Genomic DNA, 22198 nt, shown 5'->3' on the forward strand with positions numbered 1-22198 from the left:
TCCAACGATTTGCCATTTCAGTTTCCAGCGAAAATTGCATTTGAGATGACACTCAACAGGACACAAGGATAGTCGCATAGTGTGTGCAATAAGTTTGGAAATTCTATGTTTTTCACACGGCTAGATATACGTGGCGTGCACACGAGTTGGAAAGCCATCTTTTCTGTACACCGGAACAGAAACCAAAAAATTTTGTTTATCAAGTTGCGTTACATTGAAAAAAAAAATGAAATGATAAATTCAACTTTCTTTTCATTTCAAAACACATAATTTCACGCAGGACAACGGCTGCGGGGCCAGCTAGTTTCATATAATATAGTGCAAAAATAACTTTAATTCAATATTTAACTCATTGTGAAATTATATTTATTCACGCGATAACGACTGCAAACTGACAAATAACTAGTGTTACATACTAATTTTGCAAACGAAAAATAAAAAGATTATACCCAAATACAGGTACCATAATAAATGATGGACAGTAAAAATTGTTCAGCACAGCAGGGTTATTTCTTTGAAGCGCCGAAGGCCGTCCACACAGAAGTTTTACGTGAAAAAAGTAAGAAAACGCCGGTGTTGTGTGACCAGGGTTTTTTATTTGAAGAACGGGCAGAGGAGTTCTACGCGAAAAAACTGAGAACACCCCGGTGTTTGCGTGACTCGAATAGATTGTTCAGCACTTCCCTCCCCTTAAGAAATCTGATCCACCAGGATTATTTTTTTTAATTGCGCAAAAATGAGTTCTACGCGAAAAAACTGAGAAGACCCCGGTGTTAGTCCGACTAGGGTTATTTCTTTGAAGCGCCGAAGGCCGTCCACACAGAAGTTTTACGTGAAAAAAGTAAGAAAACGCCGGTGTTGTGTGACCAGGGTTTTTTTTTTAAGAACGGGCAGAGGAGTTCTACGCGAAAAAACTGCGTGACTCGAATAGATGCGGTAACTTGAATACAAGAATTTATTTAGATTAACCTCACAAGTGTAAATGTTTAATTATCTGGTCTGTCTATTCATCTTTATTTCTTCTTTTAATCTATTTGGTCTTGAAAAAATATTTTTTTTGTTGCCTCAGTAGAAATTTCTCCCCATTCTTTGAGAATCGCTTCTTGGAGGCCGATTTAGGATGGTATGTTGTGTTTGGGGATAGCATGTTCCAAATTTGTGCACAAGTGTTCAATCGGATGAAGATTCGGGAACTGAGAAGGCGTTCCTAACTTTTGGAGTGTTGTACAATAACCACATCTTTGCATTGTAAGCTGTATGTTTCGGGTCGTTGTGCAATTAAAATATGTAAAGACCGGAAAGTCCGAATTTATCCGTGCTACATATATTGCCGGTGATCCATTTTATAGGTAATAAACAGCGTGTTTTCAACACCGCACAGAGAGGCCAGGTGGCATTTTTTACGGATTAATTTACGGGAGCATTATTTCAATGATTTTTCATTATTTTATATTTCAAAAAAAAAAAAAAAGTTTTTAAGAAAATTATAATAAAAAATAACTGTTTACTACAGTCTGTCAAGTAAGAGCGTGATCGTGTCAATTTATAAAAAAAAAATATTTTATGAAACTTTCATATTTATATACATATACATTGTACATATTACAAACAATGATGTAATTTGGTCAATAATATTGTATGTCCAGTCACCACCGGCGTCGATAATTGCCTGGCATCTCCGAGGCATGCTTTCTACTAATTTGACGGCGTATTCTAGTGGCAAGGATCTCCAGACCCGACCTTTTTGTAGATTTTTTTTTTCATTTCCTCGGCATTTAGGTTGTCAGTAAAGAGGTACAAAATGCCGAATCCCTGCTTTGAGAAGCAGCTCCAAAGATGCACCTTTATTCCATGTTTTACGGTCCGCTGAACAAGCCTATTGGTGAAAGTTGACCAGGATCGTGTAAGGACAGAACGTGCCCATATGGAACATTCATTAGTAAAAATGGCATTTTCAAAATCTCTATCAATATTGTCATGCGCCCAAGCGAGTCGCTTTGTCACATGTTTTTCAGTCAACAGAGGCTTCTCCATTGTGTTGCGCCATTTCAGATCATAAGTATGAAGAAGGGTTCGGATAGTTTCGTAGGATATATCTAAACCTTTTGCCATTAATTTTGCTTGTCCTTGCCGCAGTGTTAAAGCAGGATTCCGCGAAAAATTCTTTTTTCATCTTTTTTGTTCACTTTTCTATCGAACCACGTTCTGGTAAATCATCGACATTTTTAGCCATAATTCGATCCGAAGTTAATAAAAGAGAATGCAGAATGGTGATTTGATTTTTCGCGGTCGCACTTCCTTGAATTTAATTCCCGATTTTTTAAACGCTTTTTTATGTAGCTGATTGTTTTTAATTTAGTTTGTGCAGCATGAAGTGAATCTGGTAACTGTGTGGAGTCTCTTAAAAACTTCGTTTATATACTCTGGCAACCTGTTGCTACAGAGTATTATAGTTTTGTTCACCTAACGGTTGTTTGTATCATCTAAACCTAATCGAGTATATATATATGTATATATAGAATGATCAGGATAACGAGAAAAGTTGAACTCCGGGTGACTGTCAGTTTGTTCGTTCGTCCATCCGTCAGTGCAAGCTGTAACTTGAGTAAACATTGTAATATCTTGATGATACTTAGTATGCAGGTTCCTTAGTAGAAAAAGATATGAGTTCGTAGATGGGCATAATCAGAACACTGCTGCACTGGTACTGCTCGAAACTCATAAAAGCGCTATAAATCAATAACGAATTAGGCCAGAGTCATTAAATTTTACTTCCGAGATGGTATAAGAGGGCTTTATGGGAATCGGTGTGAAAATTGGACGATGGGTGTAGCACCGCCTACCATTTGGTGAAATTCCATATCTCGGGACCCGGCAAACCGATTCGACAAAAATTTAGTACATAGCATTCCTTATATATTCTAGCCCCTATATAACTATTACCAGGATTTTCGAACATTGGGCTGATTTTGCTCCATATGATTGGTGATTGTATGCGAAGTATCTTAACGAAAGCCAAGCAATATTTTTTCAATAATAGTTAATAGAAAAATCAGGTCGATACTACCCCAACTCCCACATACTACATACAACTGTTGGACAATAGTATACGACGTAGGAGATTGAAAATATTCCACTCTCTACTTTCGATTCAATTAATGTATACAATTTTATTTGTTTTTTTTTTTTTAATTTATTTAATGAATGTCACACCACCATAATTCATCATCATTGTGTTTTCATTAAATTTAGTTATTTTTTTTTATAATTGAACATATTATAAATATACAAAACAATTATTTATTTCGCAAAATGTTTGAATAATGACAGCAGTACATTTCCACCCCCCTGCTTAACCGAACATATTGCGGTTTTCCTTTGCATTTCAGAATTCCTTTATGTAGAACTTCGTTTCGTCACTAAAAATTACTTTTGACCAAAACTCGATACCTTGATTTATGTATGTACGTTTTTACGAACTCCAAACGCTTTCGCTTTCTTTCTATTGCTTTACCAATTAAACGACATTAATACCAGCAGTTCTAAACTTCATCGCTGACACGTATTCCAACACACTGAGCAAGGCTTTGAATAGTTTCTGAAGTACGTAGATTTTGTTAAATTTTTCTCATGATAACAGCTTTATCACGACTTTAAAGATTTTCCGGATCACTGTCCTAACTTCTGCGAATTCCTCTGTAAAATTCTGTGGATGGCTGAAACACTTCTATCGGTAAATTTTAATATCTCCTGCAACGTTTTTCCTTCTTTTTTAATATTAAATATTATTTTTCTTTTTTTTTCGAATACAGTTTCTTTTGATTTTCTTCCCCACGTTTTACACAATTTAATTTTCAAAAGAAATACAAAATAATCGGAATTAACAAATTTTGTATACCGACTGAACATAAATTGCTACATCTCATGATTTGCTGTTTTTAAAAGTACAGAAACAAAGCTGCTACTTTCTTCCTTGCGCAGCTTTCCTTATTCTTATTGATTTTTCAAAAGTTAGCTGTCAAACTTTTCGCTTTTAATATTATTGTTTTTGTAGGTGAGCCCATTTTAACATACATACATATATTAGTGAATCAGAAGTTCGGTAGACAAAACTAAAATGTAAATGAAACTGTTGATATAATTAATTTAAGTTTAAAATTCTGGAAAATCAGAGGGAAGTTCAGAAAATAAATAATTATTGTCGAATGCAGTGGTGATTCGGTAGTGTTTTAATTATTATGCTATGCTAAAGTTGCTGCTAACCTATTGTTGAGTATTAATTTTTGAATGATAATTGGAACAACAATATTTTGAAAATAGAATATCATAATTCACGTCTGTGTTTGTGCAGCTACTCCGTACACCAAACAATGTACACCTAACTCTGTTATTACTCGGATTTGATTTAACACCGTTTGAAAATTAGTAGTTTTTTTAATGGATTAAACCATTAAATATATTGGTATTACAAATGTTGAAGAATTTCCTTTTTGTGGATACAAGCAACTTCGAAATTAGTTAATATTTTGTGAACTTTCGATGCAATCAAAAGTGCTGGGAAAATACGTTTGTATACTCTTTTAACATGTTGCTGTAGAGTATAATAGCTTGGTTTACCTAACGATTGTGCGTGCTAAATCTAATCGAGATAGATATGGAGTTATATTGGGTTTTTCAATAGAACACTACAAAAGTAGACCGATACGGACAGCAAACGACGCCATATTTTTTGCCGCTCTCTTGACGATCCTACAACGAGTTGAAATTTTTAAAATTTACTACCGAAATTCGGAGTCAGTGGCCTCAATTTTAAGAGCGGGGTTTTCAATAAGAACGTTACAAATTTTTTTGTTAATAAAACCTGTGAAAGTATATTCGTACGTTCTCCATTAGTCACCATTTCTTCTTCTTCTTCTTTACTGGCGTAGACACCGCTTACGCGATTATAGCCGAGTCAACAACATCGCGCCAGTCGTTTCTTCTCTTCGCTACGTGGCGCCAATTGGATATTCCAAGCGAGGCCAGGTCCTTCTCCACTTGGTCCTTCCACCGGAGTGGAGGTCTTCCCCTTCCTCTGCTTCCCGCGGCGGGTACTGCCGCGAATACTTTCAGAGCTGGAGTGTTTTCATCCATCCGGACAACATGACCTAGCCAGCGTAGCCGCTGTCTTTTAATTCGCTGAACTATGTCAATGTCGTCGTATATCTCGTACAGCTCATCGTTCCATCGAATGCGATATTCGCCGTGGCCAACGCGCAAAGGACCATAAATCTTTCGCAGAACTTTTCTCTCGAAAACTCGCAACGTCGACTCATCGGTTGTTGTCATCGTCCAGGCCTCTGCACCATATAGCAGGACGGGAATTATGAGCGACTTATAGAGTTTGGTTTTTGTTCGTCGAGAGAGGACTTTACTTTTCAATTGCCTACTCAGTCCGAAGTAGCACCTGTTGGCAAGAGTAATCCTGCGTTGGATTTCCAGGCTGACATTGTTGGTGGTGTTTACGCTGGTTCCAAGATAGACGAAATTATCTACAACTTCAAAGTTATGACTGTCAACAGTGACGTGAGAGCCAAGTCGCGAGTGCGACGACTGTTTGTTTGATGACAGGAGATATTTCGTCTTGCCCTCGTTCACTGCCAGACCCATTTGCGTTGCTTCCTTGTTCAGTCTAGAGAAAGCAGAACTAACGGCGCGGGTGTTGAGGCCGATGATATCAATATCATCGGCATACGCCAGCAGCTGTACACTCTTATAAAAGATTGTACCTGCTCGATTCAGTTCTGCGGCTCGAATAATTTTCTCCAGCAGAAGATTGAAAAAGTCGCACGATAGAGAGTCGCCTTGTCTGAAACCTCGTTTGGTATCGAACGGCTCGGAGAGGTCCTTCCCGATCCTGACGGAGCTTTTCGTGTTGCTCAACGTCAGTTTACACAGCCGTATTAGTTTTGCGGGGATACCAAATTCAGACATCGCGGCATAAAGGCAGCTCCTTTTCGTGCTGTCGAAAGCAGCTTTGAAATCGACGAATAGATGGTGAGTGTCGATTCTCCTTTCACGGGTCTTTTCCAAGATTTTGCGCATGGTGAATATCTGGTCGGTTGTTGATTTACCAGGTCTGAAGCCACACTGATAAGGTCCAATCAGTTTGTTGACGGTGGGCTTTAATCTTTCAATATTCACAATACGCTCGATAGAACCTTGTACACGATGTTGAGGAGGCTTATCCCACGGTAGGTGGCGCAGATTGTGGGGTCTCCTTTTTTATGGATTGGGCATAGCACACTTAAATTCCAATCGTTGGGCATGCTTTCATCCGAACATATTTTGCAAAGAAGCTGATGCATGCTCCTTATCAGTTCTTTGCCGCCGTGTTTGAATAGCTCGGCCGGCAATCCGTCGGCCCCTGCCGCTTTGTTGTTCTTCAGGCGGGCAACTGCTATTCGAACTTCTCCATGGCCGGGTAATGGAACATCTGCTCCATCGTCATCGATTGGGGACCATCACCATTTCATTCCAAAAAAATTACGGTTTGGTGCGATTTATGGCCGGCGTCGTCATTGGGCCGTACTTCTTCCGTGATGATTAAGACCGGCACGTTATTGTGAATGGGAATCGCTACCGCTCAATGAAAACCGAATATTTTTGCCCTGAATTGGATTGTATGGACTTGGACAATATGTGGTTCCAACTGGACGGCGCCACAATTGTTTTATTGAAAACCAAGTTTGGTGAACGTGTTATCTCACGAAATTGCCCAGTCAATTGGCCGCCTCGGTCGTGCGAATTGACGCCGTTAGAAGATTTCGATCGTTTTATACTCTCGCTTCTTGCAAGGGTTAAAGCCAGGGATGTACCTTTAGGTACATAGGGCCTGTTGGTTATATGAGTCTAGGGCGAGTTTTCACTGGATTTATTCATTCTAAGCCACCCGGAAGTTCGAAAATTTGTATGTTAGGTATATGGGGGCTAAGCGAAGTATTAACTCGATTCAAGGATTCTCTCTGAATTTCAGATATAAATATGATTCATTGATCAATATTGTCTGTAAAAAGGTCAACCATAAGTACCAGGTTCCAATTATTCGGCGTCTGGAGGCACCGTAACATAAGATTCAAATCGGTTTCACCTAAAAGTGAGCGATTCCACACCCATCGTCTAATTTTGACCACGGATCCATTAAATACCATCTCGGGGGTAAAATTTAATATCTCTGGCGTATTTAGTTATTGAGTTATCATGCTTTTAGTAGTTTTTAACGCGCGGTTACCATCTGATTTCATCCACTTTCAGACTGTCAGCCCACCACCATGTCCACTTTTTAAAAAAAGGTGCCCTTTGCTACTACAATCCCCTGTTTCAAATTAGAGTTTTATATCTTAATTCAGTGCTTAGTTATGGTACTTTATTGGTTTTCAGGGTTTTGGACGTGGCAGTGGTCCGATTATGCCCTTCTACTAACATGTACTTTTTTAACCATTTAATGCGCTTACCTAGTTTTATCAATATATCTCATTGGAAGTGAAGTTATTGCGTTTTAAGTGTCAGTATGTTTGTGTTATCGGTGCGAAAATGAGCTTCGAAAAAAGAGCCAACATTAAGAACTACTGCATGCAATTTCCATAGATTTTTTAATATATTCCATCTATAAAAATTCTATAAAGCCTTACTTAAAAAGCCGAATATCTCGCGAAATATTAATGATAGCGATTTCGACCTCGAACATTTTTTATAACAAATAAAACTTCCTACAAATTTGTCATTTAAGTTTCTCCTATAGCTCCTGTCATTTACGAGATATATATAAAAAAAAATGCGAAATTCTTGGAAAAATCGGGTTTAGAGCCCCGTACTACCTCACCGGTGTGAGTTACGACTTTGTTGCACTGGGCACTTTTGTAGAGTGAACAATTCTGAGAAATATGCGTCTATAGTCAAAGCGATGCCATAAAATACGTCTAATCTGTAAGAATTTAAAGATAAAAACTCACGATTGTAGTGTATTTTCTATGGAAAATTTTTACAGGCCTTGGTCCAGTTTTTAATGTTAATATTAAGGGCTAAAATTTTCAGGGAATTTTTTTAAGGGTATTTCCAAGGAAATTTCGTGACGGGACTGAAAAAAAATAATAGTTCAATAAAAAAATACCCTAATGTACATACATATGTATGTATGTATATGTGACATAAACACAACCAAAGAAGCAAAATTTAACAAATCCGATTTTTTATTGTCCACCGAATTTTTATTAAAATATCACATATTTTGGTTAATCTAAATGGTTTAAAGACAGGTGGAAAGTCAGAAATCCTATATAGGGTGTATGGGGGGCAGAAAAAAGTCTGGGCTGATTGTACTATTTTTTGATATTGCTTAACCCATTTTCGGCCGCACCTAGATCCACCGCATTGATTTCATTTCAACTTTTTATTTTGATTATAATAAAAAAACACTCGATGCTTAACATTTTTTGAGATTGTTACATTGAGCCGTTTAGCCACGGATTCAGAAAGTTGCAAAATCGCATAAAATTATTGATTTCACGCAGATCTCGTTCATTTTCGACTTGGTGATTTTTCAAATTTACTGGTCGATAAATCGACCAATGGCTGTAAATGGGTTAAGTATGGTCGAAAAAATATTTTCAAACAATTTTATTTATATTTAACTTCTACACTTACCGAGATATTCGGCATATAGTTTGTTAGAATAATGAAAATCATTATATGTATTGGAATCGGGATAATTTATTGCCCAAATTCAGATATTTTCAACATTTAGCATATACAGTCATGGACAGAAAAATAACACACTTTGAGCATGTAATAAAACGACGTTTATTTTTAATATAAACAGAAAACAAATTGAATATTTTCATTAGCATAGCATAAATTGAGCAATAAGTAAGTTAATATGTGTACAAAAAATAAAAAAAATGTAATAGTTATTTTTAAAAAAATTATTGAGTTTCCAATTGCGAACTATTTTGTCTGGCCATAGAAATAGTACAGTAGGCCGCTTCTGTGGAAATTAAGAAAACTGATTAGAAATGTTTTAAGTTTTAGTGTGTTTAAACACTCACAACGTTGGTTATTTGAAGTGTATCCATAAATTTTTAAAATTGCTTGACATCGTCGGGGCAATTTTTCCACTGACTTCTGGCATCTACTTTGTGAAATTGCGTACCATGCTTCCTCGATCTCAGTCCAAAGTTCTTTAAGATTTTTAAATTTTTTCTTAGCAATTAGTATCTTATGCTTCTGGATAAGCAATCCTGGAAACGTGAATAACCCTGTGAAAGATGCGGGGGAGCCTGGGGTCGGTCTTGATAAAAGTGGCTCGCTATATAAATGTGTATAAAACTCTATAATACTTGCATAGTGAGGTGGTGCGCTGGGTTTGAAACCACTCCCAATAAAAAAGAAACAACAGCATCGGATGAAAGACCGCACTTTTGATGACGACACAGCAAGCATAATAAAGACTATGATTTATGGAATGATCGGTACCTAAATTGGGAAGGCGCTGATGCCTAGCTGGTTGATGTCCTCGTAAAGATAAAGGGTGATATCACCTCCGTACAAGAAATGCGATGAGCTTTGCAAGGACGGAGACTTTTATTACAACGGCTATATAAAGGAGTGCGTCTAGCCATAATCCGCATCAGTGAAAAATTTTTCAACATAACACAGATTTACCCTCACGCCCGGCTGGAGCGCGCTTATGATGACTACCTTCGCTACGATGTAAAAATTGTGTTTGGCGATTTTTACGCCAGGTTGGTTAAAGAAGGCATCTTTGGTACAACAGTCGGAAAATTCAGAAAAAATCAAGTTAATAATATAATACCTTTAAAAAGTATTGTTTAGCTGTATATTTCGACGAATATACACAGTTTTATTTTTTCAATATACGAGTATTTGTATTTTTTTATAAGATTTATTTATAAAAACAGAAAAAAATGTAGTAAAAATTGAAATTGTATATAGTAAATTTTTTCGATTCACTAATCGAATCTCACAATAACGTTGCATGGGGTCTATTAGATCCTGACCTCGTCCCTTAATTTTTGAGGCAAGCCTCCTTAGCCACTAGCCAAAGTTGTGTTCTACTTGATGGATTTGCTATTCCCCGAAAAATTTTCGATTGAATTCAGGTCCAGTGCCTGTGCTGTCCAGTGCCTGCAAAAGCCCATACCATAATGCTCAAACCACCATGTTTAAGAATTTTGGTAGGGTACCTGGAATGATCTTATAAACACATAGTATTGGAATGGATGTACTTTCTGGATCCTGTTCCTTTAAAAAAAGCAATTTAGTTTTCATTGGTCTACACCACATTCCGCCATTTCGTAGATTGCTAATTGAAATCGTTTTTTGCGAACTTTATCATTGCAGCGACATGTTCCTTCGTCAAAAGAGTTACTTTCGGGGAACTTCTTATCTTCGAATTGTAAGAGTAGTAAGCTACAATTTAAAATTTTTAGAAATAATTTTTGAAGATGATTAGGACTTGATATCGTATGATCTGTCCTATAATATTGACTTTTATACATTTTATCACATGATTCTCCAGTTTATCATTGTATTTTTTTATTATTTACATCTAATTTTTTTATTTTTCCTATATATGTATGTTTTATAGGTTTATATCTATGAAAAATATACATTATTTATACCTTGTTCTAGTTTGATCATATCTGGTAAAAATTTCTTCTTATCGTCTTCAATATGTCATGGCATTTTGTTGATAAGCCAAAACCTGGCACAGAAACCGCTTTGGAAGCCTGTGATTATTTTGTGGATGAAGTCATTGAATTTTCACATTTCTTAGGTAAAACAAAATTCTGGACGAATCACTTTACTTTTTGAATTACGAAACCTTAAAATGTATATCCTTTTTATTTATTTTTATGTAATTTCTTTGTATTTGCAGATGCGCGAGAGCAAGTTCGAATGATAAAGCATCGCGAATTACGTAACGCAGTGATAAATGGTGATGAACGTACTGTTTGTGTTCTTTTGGAAGCGTTAGGTTCTGAAAGAGAAGTTGTCACGAATATGGCGCCGGCTGGAGCAAACACGTTGCTTTATCTGTGAGTTTCATTTTATATAGGAACGTTACTAAAGTTCTTTCACATTGTTAATTGTTCCGAAACAGATTGAAAAATATGGTAGTCAATTTGTGCTACACTTTTAATAATATAGGAACGTTACTAAAGTTCTTTCACATTGTTAATTGTTCCGAAAAGAATTTTTAATTTGTAACAGATTGAAAAATATGGTAGTCAATTTGTGCTACACTTTTAATGCCCCACAGGGGAACCAGGCGCTCGGGGCAATTAAGGGTATTGAAATTTAATTTTAATGGAAATCCAAGTCATTTGATACTTAAATTTGTGATGAATGTTTACAGTAGAATTCGGTGTGTAACATTCACAAACTATTTATAAATGTCTAGAGCTTAAAAGTGTATTTGAAGCGCTAATACATCACTCATTTGCGTCACCGTATTTGAGTTGGTTAAAACATGCCAAGAACCGAGTGTTACGAGTAATAAAGATTATTGTAAGTCAATGAAGTGCATTTTTATACTCTTGCAATCAGTTGTTACAGAGTATGATAGTTTTGTTCACCTAACGGTTGTACGTATCACCTAAAACTAATCGAGATATATGAATATAGGTTTATGTATATATAAATGATAAGGATGACGAGAAAAGTTGAAATCTGATTGACTGTCTGTCTGTCCGTCCGTACAAGCTGTAACTTGAGTAAAAATTGAGATATCTTGATGAAACTTGGTATACAGGTTTCTTAGTACAAAAAAAAAAGAGTTTGTATAAAAGTGCCAAAACTAACTAACTAAATTAAGAAATATTAAGATGTAAAACTGAACTGATCGGAGTAGCAAGATGCGCCTGTGGATTAAAATTTTTTAAAAAGTGGTTTTATGTGCATATCTCCTAAACCACTTAAGCCACAACAACCAAATTTGCCTAGCACGAATACAACAAGAACTCGTACCGATTTCCTAATTTTTTTCCTTCATAATTTTAGTATGGTTTGGGCATCGGTCACTAAATCACCTTTAGGGGTTCTACATTTATCTACATTATTTTTTCGTAGAATTTTCGAGCATTACCCCTGTCGGCCAGCTTGTCAAGCTCTTCATACTCACGCATTTCGGCCTCTTTCTTTTTCTGTCTGTAAATGCATCTCGCTTACCTCTTCAACTCTCGGTATCTATCTCATCCCGCACTTGTTGTAGTCGATCGTAACGTTGCGAAGTAGGCAGTCTGTTTTCTCTCCGTTGCGACACGGCACTCCTCGTCGTACCAGCTGTTCTTTTGCGTTTTCCAGAAACCGCCGGGTGCGAATCTTGGCTGCAACAAGATAGTAGTCCGAGTCGATGTTAGGACCTCGGAGCGAACGCATGTCTAGAACACTGAAGACGTGTCTTCCGTCCATCCAAACATGATCGATCTGGTTGGTGGCTTTTTGATCTGGAGACAGCCAGGTAGCTTGATGTATTTTCTTGTGCTGGAATCTAGTACTACAGATAACCATATTTCAGGCCTCGGCGAAGTTGATCAGCCTCAACCCATTAGGGGATGTTTCATCGTGGAGGCTGAATTTACCGACCGTTGTGTCAAAGATACCTTCTTTGCCCCCGTTAAAGTCGCCAAGTACGATTTTGATATCGTGCGGGGGCAGCTCTCACATGTGCGCTTCATGCGCTCATAGAAGGCATCTTCGCTCACATCGTCCTTCTCTTCCGTCGTGGAGTGGGCGCAAATCAACGATATGTTGAAGAACTTCGCTTTAATGTGGATTGCGGCTAGACGTCTCTCTCTCACCACGGATCCCGCTCCTTTATATGGTCACTGTAGTAAATGCCATTAGGACCTACTCGCCTCTGTCCTTGTCCCGTCCATCGCATTTCTAATACGGCGGTGATGTCAGCTTTTATTTTCACGAGGATATCAACCAGCTGGGCAGCGACACCTTCCCAATTAAGGGACCGGACATTCCAGGTGCATGCCCTTAAGATGATAACTAAATGCGCCATAAAAATTTGACGGCGGGATGGTATGAGAAGGCTTTGTAGGGGTCGGGGTAAAAATTGGACAATGGAAAAATTTTGTATGTGGCATTATTTTCATATTTCTATGTCACTCTGTGAAAGTGAGTGAAATCGGACAATAACCACGCCTACTTTCCATATAGCAAAATTTTAAATTCCAACTTATTCGTTCAGTTTCCAGTGCACAAATCAAGAAGCAATGAGTATAACGGGAGAAAACTTTGCACGAATAATGCCTTTAGTGTATGCAAAAAATTGTTTAAATCCAACCAAAACAGTTCAAGACCCTAGGTACCGAATATGTACACCCCAGTACCTATGGTAGACTTTCGATCGAGATATATAATTGAAATTCAGGGATAGTACTTCCCTGACATAGTATGTGTGTATGTCAAAAATGGGTTGGATCGGACAAAATATTTGGGGGTCCTAATATAAAAATTTTCGAATTTCGGCGTGACTTTGTACCGCATATATCGGTCAATATTTAAGTTAGCCCAATGAAAATAAGAGAGTGTTTTATATTCATAACATGTGTATCTTTGTGTCAAAAATAGATAAATAGATAGAAAAAAACTTGGTCTAGCCCCTATATAACTAATATCAGGATTTTCGAACATCCGGCTGATTTTACTCTATAAGATTGGTTTAGATTGGTTTTACACCTTAAAGTGTTTCCCTGGCTTTGATTCTTCCAAGTTACAAGAGAATAAAATGTTCGATTGCACCCGAACCTAGCCCTTTCTTACTTGTCAGTGCTTATTTTTGTGCTAAAGACATTAACAACATGTTTGACTACTCCTCACTACTTCAAACTAGTTGAAGTTATACTGACTGAACTGTGTTTGGGTGTTGTTCACGAATATTACGCTTTAATCCACAACATTCGGGCGATTTGCGTAAGTGATTTTTATTTCCCCGAAAATCTTTCTTATTGGTATGTCGCCTTACTTAAGGTGGGACGCAATTACATACAAGTTATTTTTCCAAATGAACATAGATTATTTTTTGTCAATTTCTCATATGTCGGAGGATGTATTTGTTGCGAAGCGAAGTCAAATGTTGGTTTTGAAAAGTTGCTGAGAGCTGTTTGAGAAGATAAATTTATTTTATGCATCGTAAAACACCCGTCGTTTATATTAAAAAATTATGAAAAATTAAATTTCTAAATTTTTGAAATAAAAATTACATATTTTGAAACTAAAGGCAATAAAGTAATATATTTATTTTAATTTATTTATTTATATATTTATTTATTTATATATTTTTTTAATATTTTAGTGCTTCACAAGCTGGATATGAGGGCATCACTAATCGTCTTTTAGATGCTGGAGCTGACGGTCGCTCACATGCTGTTACCAAATATTCGCCACTTTATGTTGCTGTACATCATGGATATTATAATATTGCAAAATTAATGTTGGAACGATTCCCGGAATTGATAAAGGTATATACAGTATATATTTTGTTTAGTTTTTGTTTTTATATACATATATATGTATGTAATTGAACTTGAGTTTTATAGCAACCTACAGTGGAGCGTTGGCTGCCAATACATGCCGCCTGCATTAACGGTCATATTCCTTTACTTGAGTTGCTAATCGGATTTAAATACCCACAACATTTGTACAGTACTTATCGCGATGTAGAAGGCCAATGGGAGTGGCGTTTACCTTTTGATCCTAATGCCCAAGATGTAACTGGTCAGACAAGCCTTTATATTGCCAGCATACTAGGCAACAAGTCATTGGTAAATTTGTTACTTAAATGGCGAGTGAAATGTCAGAAAACAGTTGCAATTGAAGTTGATGGAAACGGAAGGGATGCCACACGAAATTCTAGTAGCAGTAGTACCCCTATTACGCCTACTCGCAAGCGTATCTCATTTGGTATCCAAGCAATTATGTTAAAGTTAAATATTACTGGAGAGGATGATAATCGGGTTGCTGTAAGTAGTAATAATAATAAGATTTAAGTGCTGCAAAGAAGTTGCTCTTGTTTTTACATTATTCTTTATTTGATAGGAAGAGAAGGAATCTGAAATATGTCCAATTAATTTAAATTTACTTTGCGGAGCAGCACGTGAAACCGCACTATTAGCAGCAGTGCGAGGTGGTTTTATTGATGTTGCCAAACTGTTACTGGAACATGGGGCCAATCCCAATATTATTGCTAAACCAGTTGAGGATCAAAATGACCCAAAGTGCATTGAGGAAATATATGGACTGAGCAATATTCCAATTACAGAGGCGTGTAAACAGCATTCTCTCCCGATGCTTGAATTGCTCTTAAAGTATATTCGTACTAACTAACTTTATAACAAATATTTATAATTTGTTTTCATGTTCTCAGATATGGAGCTCGCGATGCAAATGGTACGGCACTAAGTGTGGCTATCTCATCGGAGGATGAAGTAATATTGAATAGTTTGCTTGCCCAACGTGTACATCCTGATTCAGATTATAAAATTCACAAAAAGGGGCTCCCTGAACCTATTGATGTAAATGCTTTTCTGCCTTCAGCGGCAAACATCTCCTACAGCGCGATGTTTCCTAATGTTCCAACAATTATAGATTGGCACAATAATACAAATGTTCATTTGTCATTTGTGCGGTGAGTCTGAATAGTATATATTTTACTTATTTGCGTTGAAATAAGAGGTAATGTTTGTATTTTAGAATCTATTTTTACTTTGAATGTAACATTTTTTATGAGAAATTTTATTTATTTCATATTAAGTAATTCTGCTGTTAAAGGATGAGAAGCCAATATTTTCGAACTTGAATTCCTGGTATCTTACAAAAGGCCTATTTTCACCGACGAGAAGGTTCAAGGTGTCCTCAATGAGGCGAAAGCCTATAAATTTTTATTGTTGTTTTTATAGTGAAAGCTCTCTTTGGCGGAAAGCACAGAACTTACTGGAGTCTATTCTGGATAAGTAGAGGCTACAGTATTACGCGGAAACCCAAGCCTATAGTCAGCGATGGGTATTGTTTCGACTCCAAGTACGCCATTCACTGGTAGAGAGTTAATGAAAGTAATGATAGGTCGGGCGAAATCTTAAGAAGCACAACGAATGCCTCTCCCAGCAGATTTTGCAATAAATATATGTCTTGGATATGTTTTTTTATGCCTGCCATGGCAACTTACCTAAGGCCTATTTCTGGTTGGTGCGACACCATCAAAAAGGCTCGTTTCCAGGGTCTTCTATTAGGTAATTTCGATAGCAGTTAATTTTGCGCTTTCCCCTAAACAGGGTTTAAATACTGCGTTACAACAATAACATCAGGCAGTCTAAGAAGGAACATGATACCTAGATAATAGAAAATTATCTTCTTTCTTCAATTAGGTAATTTCGATAGCAGTTAATTTTGCGCTTTCCCCTAAACAGGGTTTAAATACTGCGTTACAACAATAACATCAGGCAGTCTAAGAAGGAACATGATACCTAGATAATAGAAAATTATCTTCCAAAAATAGTTGTAAATGTACAAATATCTGATTTTATGTTTGATCACCTTAGTGGGGGTTCCTTTTCGTGTGAGAAACGATGTTCTTCAGCGGGATCTAAAGTTATTTACTGTAAAGGAAACAATCAAAGAATTTAGTAGATTTTACCTCTTCCGTTTGGAAAATCTTGAAAATATAGTTGCGATTCAAAGGCTGGACAATAGCTTACGTAGAAGGTTAAAAAGCTAAATAAAAAGAGGTTTAGCAAGCTCCCCTTTCGAATTAATTTATGTCTAAAATTTAATTTTATTTGTTTTTTTACTTATTTAATGCCATACTACCATAATTCATCCTCATTGTGTTTTCATGAAACTTATTTTTTTTTTTTATATGTATATAAAGAGATTCTACATAAATATATTGAAATGATGGAAAGATTGATTGTAAAAAAAACCGTTAAATATAGTTTGTAATAATAGGTATATTTCTTTTTCATGATTATTATTTTTAGTACCATAGTAAAATATTATATGGTATAATTCACTAGAATTAAGAAATTTCCCTTTAGGTTGGTGCCAAATAATATTGTAACGGATTTATCGATAAATCATTCACCAACTAACTTTTCTTTAGTTCGATTGTTAAAAAAAAGTCCACATTTAATGACTATATACTCAACTTTATTTCTTATTCTAAAACAACTTAACGTTTATTACTAGCTATTCAAGAAAACAACTTTTTACTCAAGGCTCTTTACTAAGCACTACTCTAATTATAACTGTCTGATGCACAATGCGGCAGCCCTTATATAGTAATACTTAATTCTGGCAATTTTGTTCTATCATCCGTGTTCGTCATGCTGCCATCTACCTAAGTCTGATCGTCGCGATTTATTCTTATTGGAGTTAATTCCATCTGTTTTTCTAATACCCAGTTTCTGGCAAGTTCATTGATTTAAAGCTGACTCGAAATTCCTCTCAGAACGCAATTCCACTAAAAGATGTCTATTCCCTAATTTATTAATGGGAAATGTGCAAATCCGAATTGTATGGTTTCATCTGGTCATGACTCCTCAATCTTGACCCTTTAGCTACAATTTACTCCGCATACTTGGCAATTCTTTCCTTAGCCGATTGACGACAACTAACCCAATAAAACTTTTCCTTAAATTTATCCAAGGATTTTGTGATTCTCAAATGCCCGCCACTTAGATCATTGTGGAACTCGTTGAGAATTTCTGGACTTGTAACCTTCGGAACAATCATCAGACACTACACGCCCGCCCCAATCGTTACACAATGTGCCGAAAAACGGTCTCCATGCGCCTCGAACGCTGCGCCAAACTTGCGATGGCATCTCTGTCATTTGTGATGCCAACTGCGACAATCTAGCCAAAATCGCGTTCACCTCCTTTTCGTCTAACTTCCTAGTATCTTTCTCTAATTCAATTGAAAAACAAATTCATACATATGTATATAAGATGGAATTAATATAATTATATAATAACAATTGACTTAAATTCATCAGAACAGTTTTTACTTTATGTTATTGTAGTATTAATTGGCTGGTTAATGGCGTTCTAAAATTGAATCCCAAGCTTCAAGGACATCCAATGGTAAATGAAATTACATTGACTGCCATAACGCGTATAGACTTCTCTCATAACAGCCTGTCCAATATTCCCATGGAAATTTTTAAATTAGTTAGCTTGAGGTAAGTATTTTAATGTTCATAAATGTATTCACCCGGAAAAAACTAATGATATTTAATTTATATTGTGCCTATTTAACAGATATTTAAATATTGCTCAGAATAAAATTTCCAGCTTACCTTCGAATGAGCAATCACCTAATACCGCTAAATATTCCTACAATTGTCCTGTACTTGAGGAGCTCTTCATGCAAGATAATCGATTAGTAACAATACCTACCGAAATATTCCACTTGCCATCACTTACGATTTTAGATATTTCAAATAACAAGCTACAAGAAATGCCATTTGATATGTGGAAAGCGCCAAAGCTGCGTGAATTGAACATAGCTTTTAATTTGCTCAGAGATTTGCCTGTGCCTGCAATGCAGGTAAGAATATATACGTTTTATTACTATTGCAATGTGTTCTACAGAGCAACACCTAAATCGAGATAGAAATTGGGTATTTACGTATGTTTATTAGAATGGTCCGTCCTTGCCTCTGTCCCCGCAAATGATAATTGTAAATATGGAACTAAACATCAACAACATATGTAGGTATATTTTGTACCCTAGACACTATATATTACTGTGATCTAATTGAAAGGTGAATTTTTAGTTTATACCTCGCGTGTTTTTCGAATCGGTAAATTTTTATTTCTGTGCGCTGAATTTCACGTCAACATATTCATTAGTATTTGAGGTACGCGTCGTTTTGTGAGGCTCTAAAAGTGAATTCGTCGATTTTTACTATGTCTTAATTTATTGATTAAAGAAGTGCGATAGTGCACCATCTCATATTGCATTGGTTATTCGTGATCATTTCGCCACATTTTCAACTAATATCGTGCCGCAACCACCGAATTCGCCTGATTTACCTTTGTGTAACTTCTGGTTATTCAGCAAATTCATATGACTACTCCGACCACACCGTTTTGACTCAATTGAGGATATAAAAGCTGAATCAAAGAAGGTTCTGATGGCCATCACGACGGAAGATTTTTCCAAGTGCTATAATGACTGAAAATTCGTTGGCATAAGTGCATTGCAGCAGGAGGGGATTACTTTGAAGGAGAGGAAATGGACAAAATTCAATTTGATCACAGTAGTATAAATTCAATCATCAATGATTATATCGAAAAAACATTAGTTTAGAAATTGTCGAGATCAAGACATACACCCCATTTTATTAAATTGTCGTCCCTCCGGTTGACTTTATATTGAAAAATATTTATATGAAGTATCTTAATGCAATACATTTATTTTATGGTACATGGCATTATTTGGCACAAAAAATGTAAAATAGGTTGTTATTATAGCGGCTGAAAACATTCTTGAAGAAATTTTAAGGAATGGTGGTGAGTGCCAGTCCTTGGGCGAATAAAAATTAGGGTCCGTTCCGGTCACTTAAACTCATCTGCCGTGGGACGGTATGATATCGGTTTAAACATTTTCCTGCTCTCGTTCATCTACTAGAATTTTTTTCGCCTCCTTAACTTTTACTTATATTTATAGGATATATTGATCCGGGTTCATAAGTCATTTGCAAAATTTTTATAATATAATTACCAGATACCTGGAAATGTTTTACACAGCTTTATTTGCTACAAGTTGCGAAAGTATAGTGTCCGGCTGCAGCCGAACTTAGCTCAATCTAACTTGTTATTTATTTAAGTTTAATTTTAGCAGGCTATAAAATCTCATCTCAGCTTAGAAAAGTTGCAAACAGATTCATTTCTTAATGCTGATCCTACAAATGCTTATAATTGTAATAAACAACGACAACTAGATTTTCATCAACTTATACATCGTAACATTTGGGCTAATTCGTTAGAAATAACTGATAATGAAATGAAGTGGAATAAATCCAAGCAGGAGGAGGGATTTTCAAAGTTAAATAGCTTAAATATAGCTAACAATCTTTTTACCAGCATACCAGTAGCACTACCCTGTTTGGCGGCCAATTTAACTCGACTTAATATGTCATATAACAGCTTGAGGTAAATACATAAATTTGATAAAGATATGTTTGCCGTTATTATCTTGTTATTTATCATAGGTCAATGGGTCATGTTACAAGCTATCCATCAACTCTTAAACAATTGGATTTAAGTCATAATGAAATTTCTTGTTGGCCAAGTTTACCACGAATCACCAATGATTCTGATCCGCATTTGTTATGTTATAGTTTTATAGATGAACCCATTGCCGGATCCGCGGATGATTCAAATGCATATGTTAAACCAGTACTTAGTGGTAAAACTACCACGTTTCGTAGTACAGTACTTAAAAGTGTTTGTCAACATCGCCGTCATTTAAAACTTGAGTCTTTGCGCACCTTAATATTAGCTGATAACCTTCTGACACGTATACAGCTATCTACTGATGATGTCACTACACTTTTCAATGAATCTGACGATGCAGATTGGAGTGTTGTGGGTGTAACCAAATCAAAATTAATTTTTCCAAATTTATCTATGTTGGATATAAGCAATAACTGCCTCAAGGTAAGTTTTGTTTTAATTAATTGGATAAAATGCCTTACATATTTTTAACAGGAAATTCCTACTTCACTGCACGAGTTAAATAGTCTCAGTGTTCTGAACATAAGTGGCAACGTGAATATTACCGATCTTCCACCGCATCTTGGCCTTCTTTCGCGTTTGTGGAATTTAAACACACGTGGTTGTTTGCTTCAAGAGCCTCTAAAATCTATGATCGAAAGTAAAAAGTACAAAACAATGGATATTATTGGTTATTTAAAGTCAATTTATGAAAATTCGGTTATTTACGCTCGTATGAAGCTAATGGTAGTAGGTGTACAAGGTATTGGAAAGACAACACTATTAGATTTGCTGAGACAGGGTGGTGGATCACAGAAAACACGTGCTTCAGAAAATCATTGGACTAAACGTATGGGTCATAGGCGTAATACATCTAAATTAAATAATAAGGGCAATATTTCGACGGTTGGCGTTGATATTGGGACTTGGATATGTGAAAAGCGCAAGAAAGCACCAGGTTCACATGGACCAGTAATATTTCGAACTTGGGATTTCGGTGGACAAAAAGAGTGGGTATATTTATTGAAATATTGGAATATAATCATAAAATATTTGGATGGATTCAAAGGTATTATGCAACACATCAGTATTTTTTGTCGAAACGCAGTTTGTATTTAGTACTTTGGAAGATAAGTGATGGACACAAAGGACTTTCAGAAATTCTTCAATGGTTAGGAAACATACAGGTACATAAAAAAATTACATTTATTTATCGATTACACTTTATTAATTGTGATACCTATGTTATTTTGAGCTTTTGTGCTGATACCATATGTTGAGAAATATATTAATAATGGGAAATCCAAATTATCCAATGTGAAAGCTATCAAAATTTACTGTCATTAACTTTTTTATTTTTTATTTCACTATCTTATACATATTAGAGTTAGTGGGCTCATTAGGAGTGATTACAATATTTTGCTTTATATCCGAGGTATTTTTGTTAAAATCGACTTAACACAAATGAGGGCCAACATAATAGCATAACATCACCAGTCATTTGAAAATCTAATGTTTTCGCTATAAAGTTTTATAGCTAGCAATAAATTTTATGGCTATTATACCGAATCACTTAGCAACATGTAACTGGGAGGATATATACATATATATATAATGTATTAAATATAATATTTCGTGCTCGACATCGCCTGACCGAATAGCTATGTCCTGACGTTAAGGGATAGAATCACTGCGGTCGATTTCGCCAGCGACGGAATTTCACTGTGTTCTGCAGTACGAAGTCTAGGCCTTCATATATGTATACGTGTTCTCGGCTCATAAATGCAACCATCTTCTCGATCTTACTCTGGAGTCCTTTGCAGTTAAATTGTAGGAGTTGTGTTTTGTCTATGGGTGATCTTGGGGGTAAGGGAGTGGCGTCTAGGCGCTTTGGAACTTTAGAACCG

At 36.1% G+C, this 22198-nt stretch overlaps 1 protein-coding gene across 8 annotated transcripts in view; it reads left to right on the forward strand.

The window, feature by feature from the left end:
• Window positions 1–22198, forward strand: part of LOC105233252 (leucine-rich repeat serine/threonine-protein kinase 1) — a 54645-nt gene that overhangs the window by 4487 nt on the left and 27960 nt on the right. Inside the window, exons 1-13 of one of the 8 annotated variants that reach the window (XM_049448357.1) lie at window positions 3621–3733; window positions 10690–10834; window positions 10937–11096; window positions 14369–14534; window positions 14613–15035; window positions 15112–15380; window positions 15440–15700; window positions 18092–18250; window positions 18330–18618; window positions 19915–20228; window positions 20288–20735; window positions 20787–21301; window positions 21361–21478. In XM_049448357.1, coding sequence (XP_049304314.1) covers window positions 10732–10834; window positions 10937–11096; window positions 14369–14534; window positions 14613–15035; window positions 15112–15380; window positions 15440–15700; window positions 18092–18250; window positions 18330–18618; window positions 19915–20228; window positions 20288–20735; window positions 20787–21301; window positions 21361–21478 — 3225 coding nt within the window. In that variant the 5' untranslated portion in view covers window positions 3621–3733; window positions 10690–10731. Of the gene's footprint in view, window positions 1–3620; window positions 3734–4141; window positions 4269–10673; window positions 10835–10936; window positions 11097–14368; window positions 14535–14612; window positions 15036–15111; window positions 15381–15439; window positions 15701–18091; window positions 18251–18329; window positions 18619–19914; window positions 20229–20287; window positions 20736–20786; window positions 21302–21360; window positions 21479–22198 lie in introns of those variants that run through there. The other 7 variants (XM_049448356.1, XM_011215277.4, XM_019992832.3 and 4 more) reach the window with 7 other exon arrangements.

The sequence above is a fragment of the Bactrocera dorsalis genome, chromosome 2 (assembly GCF_023373825.1).
Source record: "Bactrocera dorsalis isolate Fly_Bdor chromosome 2, ASM2337382v1, whole genome shotgun sequence".
In the NCBI taxonomy this organism is placed as follows: domain Eukaryota; kingdom Metazoa; phylum Arthropoda; class Insecta; order Diptera; family Tephritidae; genus Bactrocera; species Bactrocera dorsalis.